Source organism: Anguilla anguilla, chromosome 16 (genome assembly GCF_013347855.1).
Source record: "Anguilla anguilla isolate fAngAng1 chromosome 16, fAngAng1.pri, whole genome shotgun sequence".
In the NCBI taxonomy this organism is placed as follows: domain Eukaryota; kingdom Metazoa; phylum Chordata; class Actinopteri; order Anguilliformes; family Anguillidae; genus Anguilla; species Anguilla anguilla.
Window position 1 is genome coordinate 27,212,200 of NC_049216.1, and position 23,334 is coordinate 27,235,533.

General features: G+C 42.7%; 1 protein-coding gene across 2 annotated transcripts; it reads right to left on the reverse strand.

Moving 5' to 3' along the window:
- Nucleotides 1-12,449: 12,449 nt before the first annotated feature.
- Nucleotides 12,450-21,110, reverse strand: hnf4b (hepatic nuclear factor 4, beta). Of its 2 annotated transcripts, XM_035396658.1 has the most exons (11): nucleotides 20,520-21,110; nucleotides 20,058-20,424; nucleotides 18,375-18,540; nucleotides 17,871-17,965; nucleotides 16,180-16,286; nucleotides 15,204-15,359; nucleotides 14,535-14,622; nucleotides 14,301-14,453; nucleotides 13,639-13,911; nucleotides 13,281-13,403; nucleotides 12,450-12,726 (listed from the first exon to the last, which is right to left on the reverse strand). In XM_035396658.1, exons 2-11 carry the CDS (start codon nucleotides 20,170-20,172, stop codon nucleotides 12,599-12,601), a joined length of 1,404 nt encoding a protein of 467 aa, XP_035252549.1. In that variant the 5' UTR covers nucleotides 20,173-20,424; nucleotides 20,520-21,110; the 3' UTR covers nucleotides 12,450-12,598. The 2 variants fall into 2 exon arrangements, with proteins under 2 accessions (XP_035252549.1, XP_035252548.1); XM_035396657.1 differs by having other exon boundaries at nucleotides 20,058-21,110.
- Nucleotides 21,111-23,334: the final 2,224 nt, after the last annotated feature.

Sequence of the window (23,334 nt, forward strand, 5' to 3'; positions counted from 1 at the left end):
TTAAATGGATGATTTCTCACTTTAATAAAAACCTGCATAGTTTTCTTAAATTCTTCTTTCCATTTCCTTCAGGACAAGAAAACATTCAGTAATTATACTTCTAATTGAAATTATACTTCTAAATGTGAATAAGCTTCTCCATTAGTACTGGGTAATTTGGTCATGATTTCCAGTTCACCTTTTTTTCTTTTCTTTTAGACCTACCAATGCATAAACCAGTTGAAATAATATGAACGTATAACGTATAGAGATTTTCATTTAGAGTTGGATATGTTTGAGCACTGGAAAGACAGACAAACCATAGTAATTGTGAAACAAAATTTTGCTTGTTTGTCAATGAGTCTTATCTCAGAGTTAAGTGATGTACAATCAGTTCTTGTTTGCATGTTCTGCAGTGAGAGTGTTTCATGGCAACACTCAACACAATGCTATCTGCTCCATGTTGTTCAACAGCATACTGAAATGTAAAAAATGAGGAAATGCCCCATCTTTATTTTGTAACATGGAAGCCACAACATTGTGTTCCAGAGAGCGGTTAGTTTGAGAAATGGTTCAGTAAACTGAGATGTCATACACAGCTTGATTACCATGTTGAGTACATATTTCGCCACATGTTCAACACAACCAGTCATTAGAATTGAAGACTATAAGTCACATGTCTAGTCTAGCCTAGCACACACAGTCCACGAACCTACTACTACAAATTATTTTATCCCTGAAAACCAATCTGCAGAAGAAAACATCGCCTGTTCACACAACCTGTTGTATCATTGTCAGTATCATTGTCAATAATCTTGCATTCTTGTTCAAGTCGGAGTTTCACCTAAAGTAATAACATACTCAAGGGTTTCAATAAGCTGAAGGCCTAGCTGAAATGAGTACTTTGCAATGAGGCAGTCATTAAGCACCATGTAATCCACTTGCAGTGAATGAGGAACCAAGAGAATTAAACTTTAATGCAATACTCTTCACTTCAATATGTAAAGAGCATAGCAGCAATATTCACCATGGTTCGTGACATCTCATTGTGTGCCGATTTGCCCTAGCAGTGAATAATACAGTGTGCGGCTGGTATAGTGGTATAGATCCCTTGTATACTTTCTGTTCCTGTGTAACCCACAGCAGCAAATTGCAAGTCTTCATCGTGGAACATCCTGCCTAAGCATTTGTTCTGCCTTATAGTTTATTGACAAGCTGTTGCACGTAATGACTGAAGAACAATGTATCTACATTGCACTCATGTCTCCACTGAAGATGTTATTTTTTTCATGGATTGAGCGCACAAGTTTTTTGTAAAATATAGACATGTGTTTTCTGTGTTTTCAGTTTAACTTTTTAGATTTTTACTTTTGACTTTACACCGCTAAAAGCCATGTGGGGAGCTTTTTTTTAAATATGGGGGTGACGGTTTGTTTGGCATCTGGTACATCACTGCTCTGTCGACATATAATGACATCGAAGGAAAGATCTACCCAGACTTGCACAGAAGAAAGTACTCTCAGACACTGCTAAGAGAGGTGAAAGCTAACATAATTAATCAAATTAGACCATATTAAAAAAAATTTAATTTTCACTCGCTCTTTACTCTCTAACGATTCAAGTGACCCACTTAAAAACAATGGGGATAGATATAAATTATTAGAACAGTAATATTCTGTAATGGCAATCTATTGCTCTTTTATAAAACCCAACACTGTTGTAAAATTGCACTTGACAGCACTGTATAGTTTGCCATCCATTGGTTGGTATCCAATCATGCAGTGAAATTCAAGACCATAAATTTTTGCCTGTAATTTTTATATGAAGGTCACTTGCCAATATCTTTCTCTGAGAGCAACGTCTAATCAACATTAGTCTTGGACTTGGTAACCATTTTCCTGGAAATTTTATAATTATTTGGATAAAGTCTTTGTACCAGAAATTTAGAGCAAGACCAGTCATCTCACTATGCACCCACTGTTTTATCCTGCTTTTTAATGGGAGTTAATGAGGCTTTACTGCAGATCTGAGCGCCCCATCTGTACTACATTCAGCCTCTGGACTTTTCTCTGGGGCCCTGCTCCTCTGTTACAATATCAAATAGCTCTGTTCTGGGGCTCTTTTCCTCTGTCACAATAGAGCTCTGTTATAGGGCTCTTATCCACTGTCACAATATGAGAGCTCTGCTCTGGGGCCCTGCTCCTCTGTCCCAATACCAGAGCTCTGCTCTGGGGCCCTGCTCCACTGTCACAATATCAGAGCTCTGTTCTGGGGCTCTTATCCACCATCACAATATCAGAGCCCTGTTCTGGGGCCTGCTGCTCTGTCACAATATCAGAGCTCTGCTCTGGGGCCCTGCTCCACTGTCCAAAATATCAGCTTTGCTTTTGAGCCCTGCTCCATTGCCCACTGTTACAATATCTACCCTGCTCTGGGACAAACTCAAGTTAAAGTTGGGGCTCTGCTAAGGTTTTGGTGACAGCCATTGAGTTATTTTTATTTGTGAGGGAATTGTGTTTATGCGGTGTTTGGATATAGGAGACTGGTTGAAGAATGCACAGTTCAAACCACGAAAGATTGAAATCATTATACACAGAATGAAAATAGAAAGCAGATTTTGTTTTACAGTTGATAATTCAGGAAATGAAGGGTGTGTGGGAGAATTTCTAGCTTTTGGAAAATATGAGGAATATTATGCAAATGTGTCTGTTGTTGCAAGAGTTCACCATGGGACCACTGTACACCCTCTGGGTGAGTGGGCTTGGTTCAAGTACAGAAAGTCAAGATGAAGCGATATAAACGACAGTTCAGATGTGTTTGTGGATTTATCTCATTACCATTAACAAGTGTTTGGAACGGCGCAGGCTGACTGAGGAACTATCATTTGATGGAGTGGGTGTGGCTTACTCTCCTTGCATCATTTTCGTCTTTGAGAATATAATACGCCGTGGCTATGTTCATATGGAGTCTAAAGGCTTGGACTGCAACAGTGAGCAGGGGTGCAGAGCCACCGCCTTCACAGGGAATGAGTCTTTCTACAGCACTTGACATGACCTTATTCTGGCGGAGGCAATGAGGCGGCAGCACAGAACTGTGCGTGCGTGCGTGCGTGCGTGCGTGCGTGAAGTTGGAGGAGGAAGGTTGGCATTTGGGAGTTAGGGAGTTGATGGGACAACAAGTAAATATGTGATTACGGGGTCTCAAGGGGACCCTAAATAACATCAGCATAGGAAATGGGGGTACACCCCTGTGGGGCCTGTAGTGTGGAAAGGTGCCGGTAAATCACTTAAAATCTCCACCACAGCTGGGAAGGCCATTAGGGCCATGCTACCTAATAGATGGCAGATCCGTCTGTGTTTGGCACCAACATGCAGGCTAACTCTCAGTCTCCAACTTGTAGCGTCCTACCTCTCACTACACACATTCCTCAGTGAAGGCAGATATACTTTATCAACGCTTCCCAAGATCATGTACACTCAGCTTGTAGGATCTCATGTTAAGTGCAACAATAATGTGTGGTGAATTCCTTCCAAACAAACCAAAACACAGGACTCATGACTCATGTGACTTTGGGATTTTAATGATAAATGATTTTAAAGTCCTAATAGACATAATTTTGGATTTTCTTGTTGCTTTTCTTCTCAGGAAGACTGATATTGAGCCTAAATTAAAACTATTTTACCAAAGAAAAACTCTCTTAACAGGAATATTAAGTGATAAAATTTGGAGCATGGCCAATGCTGACTTGAAGTACAAAAATTGCACAGCAACGATGTATAGACAACGAGGATGATGGCGATGTGATAATCCTTTTTCACACCATTGAATGCCTGCAGTTCATGCCACTGCCAAGTCTACATGTTTCACACCAAGATGATTCACAGTTTCTACATCAGGCACAAGACGCTTGCTCCGAGCCTGTGTGCTGAGAGAGTCTGCCTGTATTGTGTGGATAAACCAAAACAAACAAACAAAAAAATAAAATTCATCAATCCTCTAGCATATTAATAACTTTCAATTATTGCTTGACATTATAAGGGAGCCTAAGAGAACACAATAGCTCCCTTTCCACATTTGGAACTAATTATAGTTCAAGCACTTCAAAACTACAAAAGGGTATTGGTCCATCTACCCTTTTCTATGTCTTTTTAGTAGGGCTAGGTATGAGACTAGCCCATAATTTTCTGCCTCTCTTGGAGCTGTTCTCAGGTGACAGCGACAGGGGCCTCTGCTTTTAACCAGGTTGTGCAATGTGTAAATTCTAAAGACAGTATTACATGTTAAAAAAACTGTTTTAGGTTTCTGAGATGAGTGCAATAGGAGATTATGGATTCAACTGCACTCATGCAAACAAAAAGAATAGCTAGTTACCTATATGAGCCACGGCTTGTTTCTCTAGCTCAATCATTTTAAAATGACATGCATTATATCTTTGCATGCATTATTTTTCTTTATTTGATCATTCCAGTCTTCTTATCATAAGCCAACCATTAAAACTGCAAATCCTAACTGAGCCAGATAACATGCTAGTTAGGGTCTGCAGTACTAATTGATATTGTTTTCCACATAAGAAAACCTTTTGGTTTTTCAAGATGCATTGCATATGTCATTTTGCAGACATTGTTCAAGGTCTCCAATGCCACAGTACTTCCCAGGTACATGAGCTCCTACCTGCAAAATCCTCCATTGAACACAGAAGGAATTACCCACCACACATTGCCCCCCATTTCATGCATTTTGCTGTTGACAAATGGAAAAACAATTGTGATTTCATTGTGCAGTTGTTTATGAAATGAGCAACACCAGAGTTAAAAAAAAAAAAAAAAAAAACGATTTCCAGTAAAACCGTTACCACACACCATCAGACATTACCAGGGAACAGCCGGATGGAGAATGTAGTGTAAAGTCCATTAGATCCTCCCTGAGTGTTTGTCTGAGTCAATGTGCTGTTTGAAAGGTTGTCCAACGGATGGTCTGGGGATGTCTTTTAGTGCTTTCATATGTCTAGGAAGCTCCAATTGGATTTCACTTCGGTGTAACTATGGGCGTAAACAGACGAGATTGCCCAACAGGAAAAGGCAACGAAGAAGTTGCTTGAGAAGCTGCCCAAGAAAGTCAAGGATTGACAAGATTAGATAAAAATGTGATGACACATGATCACAAGGTAGATGGATTGCACAACCCCATGTGCCTAATAAATGAGATTGACTGAATGTTTCTCTTCCATGAAAGTGCCCACGTCGGTGTTCTGTAAATACTCTCCCAAAACTTTATCATTGTTCTGTATGTATAAAAACTTGGAATTAACATTTGAGTGAAACCATTTCTTTACAGTGGCTCAGTTCAAGATTATAAAAGGAGTGGATTAAAACAAAAGTAAAGATCAAGTGAACAAAGCCGAGATACTGCATTATTGAGGGTTTTGTCCTTTCAGAAGGAGAGCTTTAGTGTGTGTGTGTTTGCGTGTGCGTGTGCGTGTGCGTGTGCATTAGGGTTGTCAGATGCTTGGTTTTTGACCAGACTGTCTGGTTTATAAAAATAATTTGTACAGATCACATAAGTGCACATCACAGTAGATTAAATGTCTGACCATTGTAAAAAAAGTAGATCCTAGTTTTCACTTGTGTTGCTGCTCTTTTTGACAGATTAAAAACCTCTGTATTAGCAGTCTTGCCAAATTGAATGGAACATCATTGGGCTGAGCCAGACTGAAGGGAAATGACAAAAACAAATGGCTGATCTTCGATTGAAGTGAAATTGCTCCAACAGTAAGAGCAGCTGTGTTTTGCATGGGGGCCAGGAGGCCAAATCACTGAACCTGGATACTAAATAGCGTTTCTGGGGAAATTCTGCATGCTGTTGTTCATAAAAGTTTATCCATTTTCACTGATCAACAGTGAATATTTCTGGCTCTGAGGCTGAAAAAGACTGTTCATGCTCATCTCTTTGGGATCTGAAAACAGCCACACTGTCCCTCAGTGAATTGTGAATTCTCTTCCATTCTTGTTCTCTCTCTTTTTCTTTTCTTTTTTGTCTAATCAAAAAAGTAATAGCACCACAGTAACATCCTAAATGTTCCTTTTCCCACAGCACTGGCCCATCCTTTCCATACCTTCATCTAGAGCAGTTCCAGTGTTCTGTTCCATTCATCAGGCTTACTGTAGCAGGCCTGGGTTCATGGCTCTTCTCCTCAGTGCTGTTGTCATCTTGTAAATCATGACATACACTCACTTTATTGTATTCATTTTGATGTAGAGATTTTTTATTGAGTAAAGACAGCTTGTGTGGTCTGTAAACAGGGATAACTGGCCTGTTCAGTTTCTACAGGAGTCCATCTCTGCTGCAACTGTCAGAGCTTCGATTCATACTTTGATTCAGGCCGTGTCTGTCATACAACAGCCCTCTCAGCTTGTAAAAAGGCACTCAAAAGGTTTTAAACCCCAGAGCAAGGAATACTCTTCAGCTGTTAATGAACTGTTTGTTTGCAAGGAAGCCTCATCAAAAATGTCTAAATGTTTGCCTTCCTTTTTGGATAGCGCAGAGCCTGTTGACTCTGGCTCTTATATCTGCTCATGCCAACACGCAAGATGCTCTGGGTTCTCCCTTTACCCTCACACATTCTTTAACTTTAATTTGCAATGTTGCAGGATGAATCAGCTCAGCTTACTTGTAGCACTTTGTCTATTGTTGGCATTCATTTTCTTAAGCCGTTGTAATCCGACACTTGACATTCTGCTTTGAGACTCTAATATGCTGAGAGACAGTGGGAAACAGCCATGCAGAATCTGGATCTGTGGCTTTGTCTATGTTTGGGGTAGGTATTTTAAGTAAAGTACCAAGGTTGACCACACAATGGTCTCTTGCTGTAACTCATGTGTGACTCCTTTATGGTTTTTATTTTCATTGTAAACCACCAAGTTTAGTTTCATATCCAAATAAAATTGGAAGTGGGTGGAATCATGTTTTACTGTGTATTTCTATTTTGATAATGGGTGCCTAGAGCTTGTGCGGGTATAGGGCATATAGTCTAAACTCATTAAAGAGCGCCTTCAGACTCCTCTGTGGGTAAAGCCCAGTCATTGCTCTGCTCTGCATACCTTAGCGAATGCCTACAGACCATGCAATCTGCTGATTTACATGAATGGAAAAGTACTTCCCCGTGAATGGACCCGGTCCTGCCATGTGGAATATTTCTGAGCTCGGGTGGGCTCCCCTGGCGAGAGTTTACATGCGATCAGAAACGCTAAGAACTCCACCACAAGCCTCCAAGCCCTGCAGTCAAGAGCCCTTTGGCTGGAGTCCTGGAACCACTCAAATCCTGTGCTCCGCCACTGGGGTTGTTCTGCAGGTGCAAGCTCTGGGGATTAACGGATTGCAAAAAAAAGTTTCACACCAGAGCTGTATAGGCCTGTAGAGCACCAATCACGGTGGCTTTGACGGATGTATCTGATAGGTGGCCCATGAAAGCATGGGTCACTATTGGCTGAACAGCTGCAGCAATGGATTACATCCTGTGGGAATGGTTTCTGGGAGGGAGGTGGCATAATACCTCACTGTAAGGCAATGTAATAATTTGATTGTTTATTATAGATGTTTCCTCATCCATGATTGCCCCTGACAATTATTAGAAATTATGTTTACACTGATTTGGAGAAAACATGATTTCTGTTCAGTATTGACTCATTATGGCTTCTATATACCTAAAGAGGTTTACCAGTGTCTAATCTTATACATTGCTGTATCAGTAGAACTGCAAGATTCAGTATATTTTGTTTGGAATGTCTTAGGTATCTGGCTTTAGCATTAACAATAGTTATGATCTTAACTAAACGGCATCACTCTACCCCATAACCTTGGGTCTGACCACTATTCTGGACTATGGACAAGGTGTGGTATGAGAATATAAAGCAGCAGCTCACATTGGCATTCTTCATATTAAATAAACCCTGTATGATCTTTCCGCTCCAGATGTTTGCTCTGGATTACAGGGAGTATGTGAGGGTTTGTGTCACATCTGTAGATATCTGCATGACTATAATAATTTGTAAACGATTATTGCTGCTGTTCATGTGTTTTGACATCTGTATGCCAGTGCTTAGGTGTATTTTATTTACTTTTTCATGGGGTGTGAATCCTGTGGCCTTCTGCAGTGCTCAGTGACAGGTGTAGACTAATACATTTTGATAGATGCCTTTCTTTGCATGTTTCTTCAACGGCGGCCATCATAGCTAATCTCAGCTTCAAACAGCCGTAAAAATGTCAGTAATGCCCGTAAAGTACTGATATACTGAAATAAAGAGTGGCTGGCTGTCACTTTGTCAGAAAGGCACTTTGCCATGCTCGGGGGGAGAATTATACCGCATGTAATTGGCACAGGAACACTGTACGAATCCCGGCACCGCGAATATGCTGAAGCGTAAACAGAGAGAAGGGCTGAACACACACTCCTGCCCCATCCGATCAAACACAGCTGCCCTTCCTCAATGCAGCCCAGCGTCCTCGCTTCACCTTGCAGTGTCTGGGCTCTTTTATGCATTACAGCCCAGGAATAATTGCACAAGCAACTGTGGGCTGGTTTGTGCATTCCTACAGTCTTGTGCAGACAAAGAGAGAGAGAGAGAGAGAGAGGGATGGGTAATTGATTGGTCTTTCTGGTAAACTGTCAGTGCCCACTAGGGATCATCTGCAAATGGCTCAGTTCCCACACACCCTTTTCGCTCCACAGTGCCAGACAGTGAGAAGAACAGGCATGGGTGGCTTTAAACAGGCACACAGCCCCCTGACTGTACTCCTGGTCTCAGGGACTGTTAGCCCTGCCTTTATTTATTACTTTTTTCTTGCCTCCAGCTCTGTCTATCTGTCTGGGGATGGTGGTTGAAAAATCAATCATTGACCTCTTCTGTACTGTGCGTGTGCGCATGCGTGTGTGTTACCATCTTGACCTGATCAACCAGTAACTAGGCATTAGTCCCTTCTTTTCTGTGATTCTGAGAAATTACACCATGTGTTCATGCCATATGTCTGGCTCTGAGAGCGTTAACAAAGAGTGTAATGATGTGGCCGTGGTAAAATGACCCTAATAAGTTAAGTTCTGACAAATTATTCTTTCCTATTTTCTTAAGCCATTGTGTAATAGAAGAAATACAGACCATATAACTCTAGTTCAAAAACTGAATTCAAGAAGGTGTGTGGTTCCACACAGAAATGGGTAGATTTTCGCGGCAGTTGTGAGATTGATTTTGGCAAAACGTCTCGCGTGACAGAACCAGAACAATCCCTGCCGGCCAGCAGTGCTTCATTGAGGTTTTCATAAGCGGCTCCAGAGCTGTGGGAAATGGCTGCGTCTCTGTTTAGTTTGATCTGCCGGTGTGTCAGAGAAATTAAAGATTAACCAAATGTGACAAAGGTAAGGGTCTCAGTTGAGCAGAGCACGCTCTACTCCTCCGTTCCAGAAGCAGAGAGGCAGACGAACGCACTCGCGTTTAATTGTTGACTCACTTCGCCGGTTCGCATGCTGAAGCCAAGCGCTTAGCCTGAGCCAGTGGTGCATCGGTGTCGCCATTTGCCTTCAGGAAATTCCCCTTTTAAAATGTGCTATTCCATCACTGACGAGAAGGAGATTTGACGTAAATGGAATTTCCAGGGGAGACGGTCCATAAAAAAGCTATAATCTATGCAAGCAAAATATACAAAATATAACACACTGGAGTTAAATACCTTGTTAACTTCGGTCACCTAAGTAAAAATGAATAACGCGGTGACGGTTACATGTCATTTTCTTGGCAACCGTTTTAAGTTCACATATCCATCCTAAGAAATTTCCTTCTGGCACAGTATGGGGTATTCAACACCGCTAAAGACTCATAAACCTTCTGGACTGCTTAGATGGTAAACAGGATGTCACTTCAACTTCTCAGTTAACATGAAACATTTCAAGAACATTGTGGAACATTCCTATTTTGTGCCTATTTCTTTGAGAGGTAATGTCATGACAAGAATATTCCTTAGGCAGTAGTGGAGTCCATTTATTGTTCCAAAATGTCACATACAAACACATTGTTACTGTCCTCTGATGGTTATTTACACTGTGTGCACGTGCGTGCGTGTGCGTGTGTGTGAGTGCATCTGTGTGCATACGCCTGCGTGGGTGCGTGTGTTTGTGTGTAGGTGCGATTGCATCTGTGTGTGATTACGCCTGCGTGTGTGTGCATGTGTGTGTGCATGCATGTGCTTTCATGAAGGATACTGACTTGATACTGGATTCTTTCCTTTCTCTCCTAGACTTGCTTCTGTGAAAAATACATGCCTGTGTTCACTGCTCTTCAGTCCCACTGAGGATATATCCAGGTCAGTTAAAATCAGTTCACCAGAAACTGAAGCACACAGCCAATATTTAAGCTGTGGCATTGAAAGTGGCCTGACTGGAGAAGCAGAGTGTGGGGAGAAACAAGGTGGAGGGTGAACTCAAAGACCCAGAGTGTCCTGCCCTGGCCCTGAGGTTGTGTAAATCGCATCAAAGCTTGAAATCCATGCCTTTTACTCCTTAGATTTTTCACAGCTAAAAGAGTTTTAGGACTGGGATGAAGAGGGGTGGATGGGTCAGGCTATAATACACCGGTCAGAGATACATAAGCCTGTTGAAGCATGGCTTTTCAGCAAAAGTCAGCTGGCCTGTTCTGCAGTGAAGTTAAAAAGATAGTTTTCTTGATTGAATGAATGCTTGAACAAAACACAAGATTTTTCCTTGGTCCCTTTGGTTCTGAAGGGTCCTTAGTGGTTTTTTGATTTCCCAATTAATCACTGCTTATTTGACTGGCCAGTTGGACCATCTCAAGATTTTCTTACAATGAGGCTTTCCAGAGCTGTACAATGATGCTCCACATCTGGTTTTGATCTCGAGCTTGATACCACTATCTTGTAGCCTTAGATTTGTGCTTGGAAGGTCATTTAGTTCTGCATGAGTTGCTGACATTTTGGTTGTTATAGATCTTCAGATGATTGAAACCTTACCGAAATGAATAATGACAGTAGTATTACTGAAAAATAACATCTCAGAAATGTCTAGCTAGCTACCATGCTAATAGAGCACCATGGACTAGTTAAATTGAGCTAAGCCGGCACCAATTTTCAACAGTGACTCTATAGCCTGTTCCAGCAACAAACAAATGGTGCTTTATCAGAATGAATCATAGCAAATCATGATATGCGATGAGAGATTAAGGCATACCATGTAAAATACTATATATCCTGTCACTGAAGCAGAATATATGAATTATAGTTCTATAATTTTTCACAGATAGATCATAAATTCAACATCATTTGTGGTTTACCACAGTGACCATCACACTTTATTTAGATTACTTATCTATCACTCTAATAATAGTGCTTTGCCATGCGTGTATGCATGCATGCGTGTGTGCGTGTATATGTGTCTGCGTGTGTGTAAGTGTATGTGTGTGTGCATTCTGGCCTCTGTGTGCGAGGTGAGACCTCATTAAATAGCAGAAATCCCAATCTGCTTAGATTATCTTTCTTGCTGTAGCAACGGTTGTCACCACCGTATAAGAAAAAAAACGGAAAATGTTCCTTGCTCTCCGCAGGTATTGATTTGGTATATTGAGTTTGAAAATAAACATGCAGAGCGCTGGAGCACTGCTAGGGCCGGGGTCTTTCCCTCTCCCCCGTCGATGAGTCACATTATCCCCTCTCCTGCATGCCCCTCTCATAGCTACGGCAAGAACCTCCATGCTCATTAAGTTTTTTTTGCCCTCTGGACATCGGCCGGGCTTCAGACATAGTGGTGCTCTGCTGCAGAGCTTTCTGAGTGGGAGCAGGCAGAGAAACACACACACACGCAAGTACACGTAGACTCACATGCGTGTGCAAATTTGCATGTACGCGTGTGCGAATCTACATGCATACGCGTGTGCATACGTGCGTGCGTCTGTGTGTTTCTCTGCCTGCTCTCACTCGGAGACCTCCGCAGCACAGCATCCCTCCGCACGCAGACTCACGCACGCGCACACGCAGATTTGCAGATACACACACATTTCCACCATCATTGCAAAAGGTGGCTGTACTCTTGTGGCAGTATCGCCTCTATAGGGATTACATTTCTATTGCACTGTCACAATACTGAATGTCTCTGTTGGGGGAGGCTCACCTCAGATCACCAGCCTGGCAGATGCCAGAACTAACCTGTGCTAACCTCCTTGTTATGTCTCATTAGGATGTATTTGATGGCTATGAGACATTTTGAAAACCCTGTATGAAGAATCCTCTTTTCTCTTCCTCTGTAGGAAGATAGAACAAGATGTTGAATTCCTTTAATAGGCCATGTATGCCATCTGCTGGCATTCTGCTGTTACAGCACTTTTTCGTGCTCATGAGTCATGAGTTAAATTTACTGTCACAGTGGTCACTACCAAACAGCCAAGCGTGAAATTACATAATCAAGAGGTCAGCTGAAATGAATTTCAGAAAACAGTTTATTTTCATTCAATTTTCATGTGTGATTGTAAGTGTACGTGTGTCTGTAATAATAGTCTGTCTCTGATGATAGTCTTGAGAGTGACGATATCTGACTATTGTCAGTCGGTCACATGACTGTGCCAGTCACTCAGAGACAGGTGTGGACTGGTGGTATAGTCAGACCGTGCAGAGAGTCTGTGGGAACACGACCACTCTCCGCGTGCGCATACACCTCAGCACCAGCTCGAGTAGGTACCAGAGGGACCGGCTGGAGAGCTGAGAGAGAGAGAGAGAAAAAGAGAGAGAGAGAGAGGGCAAAGAGAAATTTCACTGGCTGGTAATATGCTACACCCTGTATTACAATATTTAGTTGTGTATTTGTTACATTTGTTTTTTGGGTACAAGGTATAATGTTATGCTAATGAAGGACTATAAAATGAAAACTGAAGAGGCGAGAAAGTAAGCTTGTGATTACTCCTCAACACCCACTGGAGTTGAGGTTAAATGCATCTAATTCCCCTGCAGCTCACCTGTACATGAATGACATGGCTGAGACAAACAGCAGACTGGGCCATGGGCTTCTTGTTTTGTCAGCATGACTTTAGGATGCTTATACATATTGGGATAGTATTCTTAGAGAATGATGGCACATCACACTGTACCCCCTGCTGGTAATTGCTGTGAGAAACTCTTTCAGCCTGAGACTATGAATACGCAGTCTGAGGTACTCACAGAAAGCCACGCATGCGACCGGATATACCTTGCCCTCAGCACTGGGCATTGTGTGTGTGTATATGTGTGTGTGCACAAATCTTTGCTTTTGGACTCACAAGTGGGCACTGGAAGGATGACGGAGGTGAAGTTGCCTGGCAACATGACGTGGCTCCCCAGCATTTCCCGAGATGGAGCGGCGACTCCGGGCGCGGGGAACGAGAGGACGTCCGGACTCGCACCTTGAAGGAAACGGAGCAGAGGCGCATCTACAGCATTTCCCGTGTTCTCGCCATCGGGTCATTACCAGACATTCTCAGGAAAACCTCATTCTCCAGCGTGCCAGAGATCCTATCTGCACTGAACAAGAAGAGGGCCTGTGGCTCGGCAAGACCTGACAGTGAATCCTGAATGGGGCGGGGCGAAGCGAAAGGGCGGAGTGAAAGGGCGGGGGTCGGTCTGTCCTGGGGGGCCCACCTGCTTGCGTGGCGGCGCCTCCTCCTCCTCCTCCCGCTGGTGCGGCCTCCCCCAGCAGCATCTCCTGCAGCAGGCTGTCGATGCTCGCCTCGCCCAGGAGCCGCACGAGCTGCAGCTGCTCCACCATTTGCCAGGCCACGCTCTGCAGCGGGGGCAGAGTCAGCAGCAGCTCCCCCAGGCGCCCCCGCTGCTCGCTGGCCGCCTCCTCCAGCAGGACCTGGGTCTGGAAGCGCAGCCTGCGCACAGCCTGAGAGCACTCCAGTCCTGGGCAATCTGAGGCAGAGAGACATAAGAATACACACACGCTCTGTACCGTCACTGCCACCGCTGGTCCAGCCGAATGCCTCTACTTTTATAATCAGCAGTGATCAGCACTTTTATGTACTTTTATGATCAAGCAGGCTGGCATTCATAAACACAAGCGCTGCCACCGGTCTGTGCCAGAGGATCTCTCAGTGACAGCTCTGATTGGAAAACACAATAAAGCCAGATGCTTGGAATTACTAAGAGATGCCACAGAAATGGCGCACAGGAAATCCTGTCTACGTCTCTGTTTTCACGCAGACGTGAGAAGGGTGGGGAAGCTGTATAAACAGAGGGATCTTGGGGGCAGGGTGTGAGTCGAGGGCGATGTGGGTCAGGAGTTGAACCATCGGGCTGACCTGGGGCGAAGAAGACGATGGCCTTCAGGCAGGCGAACTCCCCGTCGGTGATGTCCAGCTCCCTCAGGGGCTTGACCAGCTCCTCCTGGATACGAGCCGCCACTCTGGACACCTCCACTTCTGGCCCGTTCACCGGGATGATGAAGTCATTTCCTGTGCAGAGTGACAATGAGGCTACTGTGTTCTAGTGCGTGGAAATCTTAAGTTCGATGGCCTCTCTTTGACCTCTCCTACCCAGCAAGATGATGTCACTGTAGGGCATGGAGCGACGAGCCACTCCTAGTATGAGGTGCTCTGCTGAATGGGCTCGTAACAGAAGTACCTGCAGACAGACCCCATTAAACAGCACAATCATATGCTAACAACTACCCACACACAGACACAGCCATACATCACTATACTGCATCAGCAGAACTACAGTACCTGTGCATGAAAGGCTATACACACACAACATTTACAGGACTGTCATACATTAACTGAATATTTCCCTGCATATCCCTATGTACTCTATACAACAGTCACATACGTACGAGAGGGGTTTACTGTAGTAGATTGTGGAGACAAACTCTTACACTGTCAATCTACATGTTTGTGGGGATGGTTCACAAACTTTGTATGCCTCCTGCACAGACAGACACTTTACTTTGACCCCATCCATGGGAGAATTCATCTGTAATTTTCTGTATTTTAGTATTATAATTAGAGACTAAGTTTGCTAAAAATCTGGAAAGATTACTTAGTTAATTCTTTGCAAACAAGGAGCAGAACTGCGTTGTTCATATCATGAACACTACAGCATGCTATTTTAAACCAAAGCTATATGAAACATCCCGATTTACAAGGATGACCAACTGAGGTAAAGCAGGGGAATGTCATCTCTCTCCACTCAGATAAAACACACACCCTGTCGTCCACTGGCAGTGCACAGAATTCTGGGATGCGCTTTGCCCATTCCACCAGCAGGAGTAGCTGTTGCTTCATGGACTCGCACACATCGCCCACGCTCGCAATCTTCTTGGTACTGATGTCACAGTTGATGGGCGGGGTCAGAGCTGAAAACTACAAATAGCAGGCAGGGGTGGTGAGATGACATATACAGATTCTGACCTGAATACCACCTCTAGATCAGTTTTTGTTTTTTTCTTTAAACAAAATAGGTGGGTTTGGGATAAGGGGATGGTAAATTGATCCTAGATTGGTTGTTGGAAGTATTTAGAGCATAGTTACACAATGACCCTGATGGTAAATAGCACAGAGGATAATGTGTGTTTGAGGGAGGGATAAAAGACCAGGGATATGCTCTTGCTGTTTTCAGTGGAATCTCCAGAGCATGTTCAATGCTTTCCAAATGTGAGCAGCTCCTATATTTACTTACATTTGAGCCATTGTGTAAAATTAGAATCATATGAATCATAGCTTCACCTCATTTTGCTCTGCATTTGTGTTGAATCATCCCATTAATTTCCCCACATTCCTTATAAAAATGTAAGGAGTATGTCTGGTTGCCATTAAGCATTTAAAGCAAATGGAACACTGGCTGAAACAGCCAGGCTCTGTAATTAAATACGCTGCGATCAAACAGATCCTGCGGTCGGTTTCCTATTTCTTAATAGTAACTGCATCCAGGAGACTGCACTCAGAATACTTGCCTATGAACCCTGAGGGAACATCAGTCGTATCTCATCTCTGAAAATGCAGACGACGCTAAGTTCGTACATCTAACCTCTGCTTTCCAAAATGCAAATGGCAGCCAGGAATCTCGGCCGTTTTACTGAGAGGCACGGAAGTTTCCGGATGTGATTTTTTTATGACCAGCGCTGCCAGGAGGTGTTTGTGATTGGACGGGGAGATATCTCGGTGAGCCGAAGCTCAGGCCTACCTGGTGCGCGCTGGCTTCTGCCTGCAGGAATACGCTGATGGAGAGAGACCCCAGTCCCATCTCGTCCGCTCTGCGGTTGCTAATGCGGTCGCGCTCATTCTGCACCGCTGGAGAGAGAGAGGCGGGCAGTGTCAGGGAGCATCGCATTGGGATAAATAAACGTCCAGAGTCTTCTAATGTAGTCCTGTACAGAAATTTCCCGGGTAATAACGGGTAAAATTCAGTTATTCTATTTTGTGTTTTGTTGATGACGCATTGTAGGTGATGATGACGGATTGTGGGGGTTGAGCTGCCAGGAAAGCACTGTAAATGGTGTTTGCATTTATGGTGTATTCACGGTTTTCATTTATGGATTGCAACCATGAAGGTTGACAGTTGATGTTTATTCCAGTCTGTGAGTCAATCGGTACAAGAGCAGATCCCCCTATTCAAATCAAGCCACTTGAAGAGAAACATTGAACGTTAACATCGAAGAGAAAATCAGCCTCCATTTGCAGTCACGGAAAATATAGCTCTTTAGACCATGTGACAAGCAAAGTTGTGTCCTCAGATCAGGCAAAAACTGCTTTGGCCAGAAAGCTTGAAAACCTCAGAATATATTTTAAAAAATAAGCAGAAGGCAAAAGAATGAAGGTGAATAAACCTGACTAAGGAACAGTTTCAGTTTCACCGTTTGTTTCCTGGTAGATTAAATCACATCCCCATGACTATCCCTTTTCACACTTATCTCCACATATAAATCTGCATTGATATCTGTGATACCCAGAAGAATTAATGGATAGCCCAACTGAGAAGGTGTGGGTGCCCACAGAATGAGAATGTAGGTAGTGAAGCTCACTTGAGATATTAGATCACTTGCAACATCCAAGACAAGACTGATTAACTATAAATCCAGCCCAGGCCATTTCTCTCTCTTACGTAACAGCCTGACTCAGTACTTTGAGAACTGTGTCTTCTTAAAGGCCAACTGCAAATATTTATCCACACTTAAGCTTGTTAATTATTCACGTGAAGAGGCCATTCACTGATTTTTTTTTTTGAATCCTCTTCTCTTTTTTTGCTGTTATCAGTGGACCTTTTGACCCCCTGTTAAATCCTGTAGAAGATAAGGCATTCCTGCTGTTCTGTGGCTCCAATATGATTCTCATACAGCACTGCGAGCCACTGCATTGTCCCTCATTTCACCTCCCACACCATTTATGTAATGTGGAAAATAGTGTGAAGTGGTTTTAGCTGATAAACTGGGAATGTTTATGAAATATGATCTTTAGAATGTCTAATATTCTACTGAATTCTCTCTGACCATTATTATTCACAACTTTAGCAGGCGCCTGAAGTGAAGTCATAACTTGGCATTTGGCAGACTGTACTGCTGTCTGTCTAATTTTCGTAAAGTGGAGAACCTTTTTTTGTTGTCATGTATCTCCAATTTCCTGTGAGAATGCTGAAATTAATTTTGCGGTGTAATGTCATACCTAGGGACTGTGTATTTCTCCAAATTATCTGCCAACAAAAAAATTATCTTTCACGTTTTATGCCAATGATTCTCCATAGCAGGTCAAGAAACTGTGAACAGGAAAGCATTCTGCATGTAGCCCGCCATTAGACTTGATTTCATTCCACTGATTCGTATACTAATATGAACACCGTATGCTGTGCTGACAATGCAGAGCTGCTGCCCCACGTCTCACCTTCCTTTCTCATGCCGGCTCTGAAGCACTTGCGCAGCCTGCAGTACCTGCACTGGTTCCTCTTGTCTCTGTCCACCACACACTGCCTGTTAAACCTGTTAAACGGACAGATTGACAGACAAACAGACGGACAGATGTACACTTGGCCAGACATTGAGAAATTAATGAGACCGAAAAGGCGGGAGTGTAATATTTTCTTTCTTTTTGGGAGAATTGACTTATGTCTGTCACGTATCAGACTATAACCTGAATCCCACTTTTCTGCTATATCAGCTCCTACTTTATTGCACGTATGTCCTCCTCTCAATTGAATCTGCATGAAGTGCATGTGCACTTTCTGCTTTACACACTAAAACTGTATGGCCTGTGGAACACACCAAATTACAATTCTAAAGAAGTTTACGTCATGCTTTTATTAGCCACAAAACACCAAGTGACGCCTGATTTGGGCTGTTTTATGGTTCTGGGGTGGAATTTGCTCCTTGTCGCCTGTTCTTCTCTCACCTGCAGGTGTAAGCGTAGTTCTTCCTCACGCTCCTCCTGAAGAAGCCCTTGCATCCATCACAGCTGGAGGCCCCGTAGTGCTTCCCTGTGGCTCTGTCTGCACAGATGGAACACAGGCCCCCACTGGCTGCTGGAGGCAGGGGGGTTGGCTCTGGTACCAAGGGCTCTTAATGTTGAGAGAAAAGGAGATTCGTTTAAGTTCGTGAATTGATGAGGAGCATTAATGACATACTGTATGGACCTGTGCCAGGACCTGTGCCTGGCCCATGCCCAGAGTCATTGATAGGTCAACAGACATAGCCCCAGACTAGTTCAGATAAGTTGGTTGAATAAATATTAGGGATGTGCATCCCTGAACATTTATCCACTGAGCACATAAAGGGCTGCACTCATAATGAACTGCTGTAATATATAAATATATCTTTCAAAGTGCTCAGTTCTCCAACAAAATGACCTTGCACACCGTGGCTGCTGACACAACTTTGTCAGCCCGAGAGCATTGAATATCAAAGGACATGAATTACCTGCAAACTGCTTCACAGCCTGACAAAAGCCATGAGATAAAACTAGAAATTGACACAAATGTCAGTGTGTTGTACTCTCCTCAGCTTTGAATGAGTGGAGCTGCTTACTACAGGAACTGCACACTGTGGAATTGACTCCCAAAACAATGCTGCTTGAGTAAGTGATCACAGGTTACTGGAATTACACACAGCCATGAGCCAAAGTCAGTGGCTGTATCTTATTAAGGTTGTTTTAATTTTGTCACTCGGTGTGCACTATTCCAAGTTAAATCACTTCAGCACTTGTCTGCAGTGAACTACTGACTAGCATATGCATACAGATAGCAGGGACCATAGGTTAGACATCTGTAAATTATACATGCAGATTGGACTCTCAACCTTTGAGTTTCCCACAGGTTTTTCACCAAGCTTGCTCGGAAGTGAAAATGTGGTCACTTGATTGAACATTAAAAGGTGTAAAGGTACATTGTCTTTAAAAGATATGAATTATCAGATTGATTTAATAAAGCCATTGCTCTGCATGTGCCAACATGTGCTTCCTGTGTGGGGAACAGAGCAGTTAGCATTGTTCCAGAAACTGATCTAATTCAGGCAAACAGAGCCATGTTTACAGAATTAGCTTTTAGAGGTTGGTGGAATAAGGCAGAGAACTGCATGCCTTTCAATAGCCGCCATTTAGAGTGTGGTTTCGTTATGAAATTACTGTAGCATTTACTGCATAATAAGAAATGAGAACCGAAGATCACAGCAGAGAGAGCATGAGAAAGCAGTCTAAAGTCATCGGCATATGGAAACCCATCTCTGAGAGCGGTTCAACACAGGTTCTTTTTGGCCTGCTTTCCACAGGCGCTCAGTGTTGCCGGAAGAGTCTGACAAATTATTGTTGTACATGTACTCTATGTTTAAATGTTTACCTATTTCTGTGCATGTATGTATATACATTCTCTTCTGTCTGTCCTTACGCTCACCCCTCCCACCCACCCCTCTAGTACCAATTGATGGTTTGTAACAAGTTGGATTTCCTGGCATTATACATGGGAGATTACAGATCGACAAAGCTATTATTCTTCCCAGATAGAAAGTCAAATAGTGCTTCCCAGTTCATGAAAATGTGTAGTAATACTGCAACGGCATTAAATGTCTTTCAAGGAGTGCTTACCCGCCTCCACAGGAAGCATTCTTAGACTATCAAACTCCAGCATTGTGTAGGAGGGGTCAAGGGTCATAGTGTAGTCGGTAGAGTCCAGGTCCAGTGTAGTTCCGGACAGCTTCATAGTGTCCACCTATCCAAAAAAAAGGCGATCTGACAGAGGTGATCTGATGCAGCCCCGTCTTTGTCTGCACGCCCACCTCCAGTCCTGAGCACTCTTCTCCCACGCTGTCTTCCTGTATTGTTCAACCTGCTCTCCTGCCCAGGCACCCAATGTGTTTTTGGTAATTTTGCTGATACACCCCTTTGGGTACCACCTGTACCACCTGTCAGACCAGAGACTGGAGTGAAGCAGTTTAAGGAAGTGTCCTGGTACCTGTCGCAAATCAAAAAAAAAAAAAAAAAAAAAACTTCCAGTAGATCTGTGGCTTTTTCCCTCAAACCTTCCCGTTTAGAGCCTTAAAACTTCACCTGGATTGCTTTGGGGTGTTAGAATTTCACCCCAGTCGGTTTTTATTTTCCACAGGCGCCTGTCACCTTCTCCTAGAGCCCGCTGCTGCTGTTGTTGGGAAGCTCCAAATCAGAGTGAACAAAACTTTGTCCCTTCCTGTCGGTCTGCCAGGGGAGCGGAGATTTGCCCAGTCCATATCTGCTGTTTCATTATCAACGTCTGTGTACTGACTCAGTGCAATGAGGTATAATAAAGGGAGCAACTCCTTTGCAACAAATATCTCACTGTCAAAGAAAAAAAAACTTATAGACTGAGTTATACAGGAATTTACAGTCCAGGCTGATATTTTACTTGTGATGTAGAAACCATAAAAACAAAAACAGAAGAATAACCAACAAACAATAAATCTGTATTTACAACACCTAAGATCAATACAAGAGGAATTATTTTGGTATAAAAAAAACCTTTCATCAGTAAATATTGAGATATTTCAATGCTCTTCAAATTGTAACTGCACATCTGAGAGTTTCTTTTTCATGTCCTAACACAGACACCGTTGTTGGGTTTATTTAAATGAATTGGCTACACCGAGGCATACTTTTTAAAATTTTGTTCTGAGTGAGAAGAGGAATCTCCTATAATCAAGTGTATCGTGTGTGCAGTTGTGAGCAAGCCATTGATTGGTTCACTACGTTTCCCGGCAGTCAGCATTTAGCACCCTCCAAAGGGGAGGAGCTTACTCACTCACCTTTGCCCTTGTGGTATGTTTACCTTCAGCCGCTTAGAGCTATCGATCAATGGCCGAAGGATACCATGTGACAGCAAGCGTAACCCCAGCAGCTCGTTAGAACTCAAGCCATTTCCACCTCCCCCTGTTATTTGTTATATATTTGGCAGTGGCGATTCCTCATCTACGTTCAAGAACAGGATGAAGAGATTCGGTGCAATTTAATTGCTGTTTTGATTCAACCGCAGTAAACTTTTCCCCCCGTGGTCTGTGCCAAAACACAGCATTAACGGAGAGAAATAAAATCCCACTTTTTTCCCCCGCAAAAGCTTTTAGAGGAACTAGATTGTCTAGATGACCTTCTAATGAGTCTCTTCTGTCTGCGTAGTTCTCCGGGTCCTTGACATCGGTGGAATCAGCAACTGAAACCAGTCTTGCATGTATTATTTATGGACACCACAGCAGGAAAAAAATCTGATTCAATTTAAGGTGGATTGGAATTGAAACCTTGCTTGAGGTCTATGCCAAATATTTAAACATACTTGTCATAAGCCCAGCAGCAGACTTTGAGTACACGCTGTAAAAAGCGGCCTCTGAGAGCTGGATAAATGCATTTAGATGGAGTGTCGGTGTCTTGCTGGGACGATTAGTGATTGAATACACTTTTTAAGAGAGCGGATTCCTAGACGTTTATAAAATCGAATGCCTGAGAAGATGAGTCAAAAGGAGAAGTACAGATTCAGTTTTCAGTCCTCAGTATTTTCATTTCTGTCTGGACTTTGGCCCTCCTCCACTCATTCTATATGTGTACCTTAGAAGTTCATAAAAACAGAATTACACATAACTCAAGGCACTTAAAATAACATGCTGCCTTTTTGTAGCATTATTTCAATCCAATGTCTCAAAGTGAAAGAGAAGTTAACCCTACTTTGACCACTTCTGATACAGTGTGTGTTTCACACTTGAGTACACAGAAGCCATCTGGAATTTCCAGCGCTAGTGTGTAAGATTATGTGTTTCTACATTAGAGGGGAGAGAGCGAGCTGAACATGCATATATCATGTTGACGTTACAATAAGAGGTGATTTCAGCATTACATTATGTAGCATTGTTTGAGAATTAAATGGGTAATGATTTACCAGTGCAGAATTTCATCACTGCCTGCTACTCATTCTGGTGTTCAGTGAACAGACACCACAGAATTATAGCTCATATAATTAATTATAGGGATTATCTAGGCTGTAATTTTAAGTGAATACCACTGAAAATGGCAAACACGTTTCAAAATGTATGTTATTTCATTTCTTATCCATTCATTTAAAAAAAGCATGTAATCACATATAGGTAAGTTAAAAATGTAAAATAAAAAGTTATCTTTGTAAAGTTGTTTGTATTCATATACCGTAAACTCAAATTGCCCCCCAAAAATGAATAAAAATCTAATACTTCATGTAACCCAGGGCAATCTTTGGTAAACAGGTTTGTGGTCAAACTTAAAAAATAAAATAGAAAAGAATGTTCTATCTCTATTTCGCCATTAGAGGGAGACAAAGTACAGTCTAAAATTACAGGGCAACACTACGAAAAAAATGTATTAAACGAACAAAAAATAAAATACGTTCTGATTCAAGAAAAAGAGAAGTAAAATCATGTGGAATTAAAAGAAAACAGGAGTGAAATGGCCTATATTAGCTGAAAATGGTCTTCACTGTAGGCAATGTTGGAATGTGAACAGAACCAGTGGGGTTGAGACCATTGTAACATGAGCAAAACACCTGGACTGAAGACTCACACAGCAGTATAGGCAGAGGTGAAAACCTTACTGTCAAAACTTCTGAATTTATTCTCTACAGGTGCAATGAAATAACTTTGACCTGGCTATTTGCTGCAATCAGTGTCGACTTAAAGAAAATATCTGCAGAGCTTCAAAGTGAGGGTCTCCTGTGTGTTGGGAAGGTATATGTGTGGGTACCAGAACATTCATATTGGCAGTGGCTCAGTTTTAGTGCCCTTCTGACAGTAATGCAGGCTGGACTATCAGCCAACCATAAATAAATTATGTCAATGGCAAATTTAAGGGGCTGGTCTCCACAGTACTTAACAGTGCA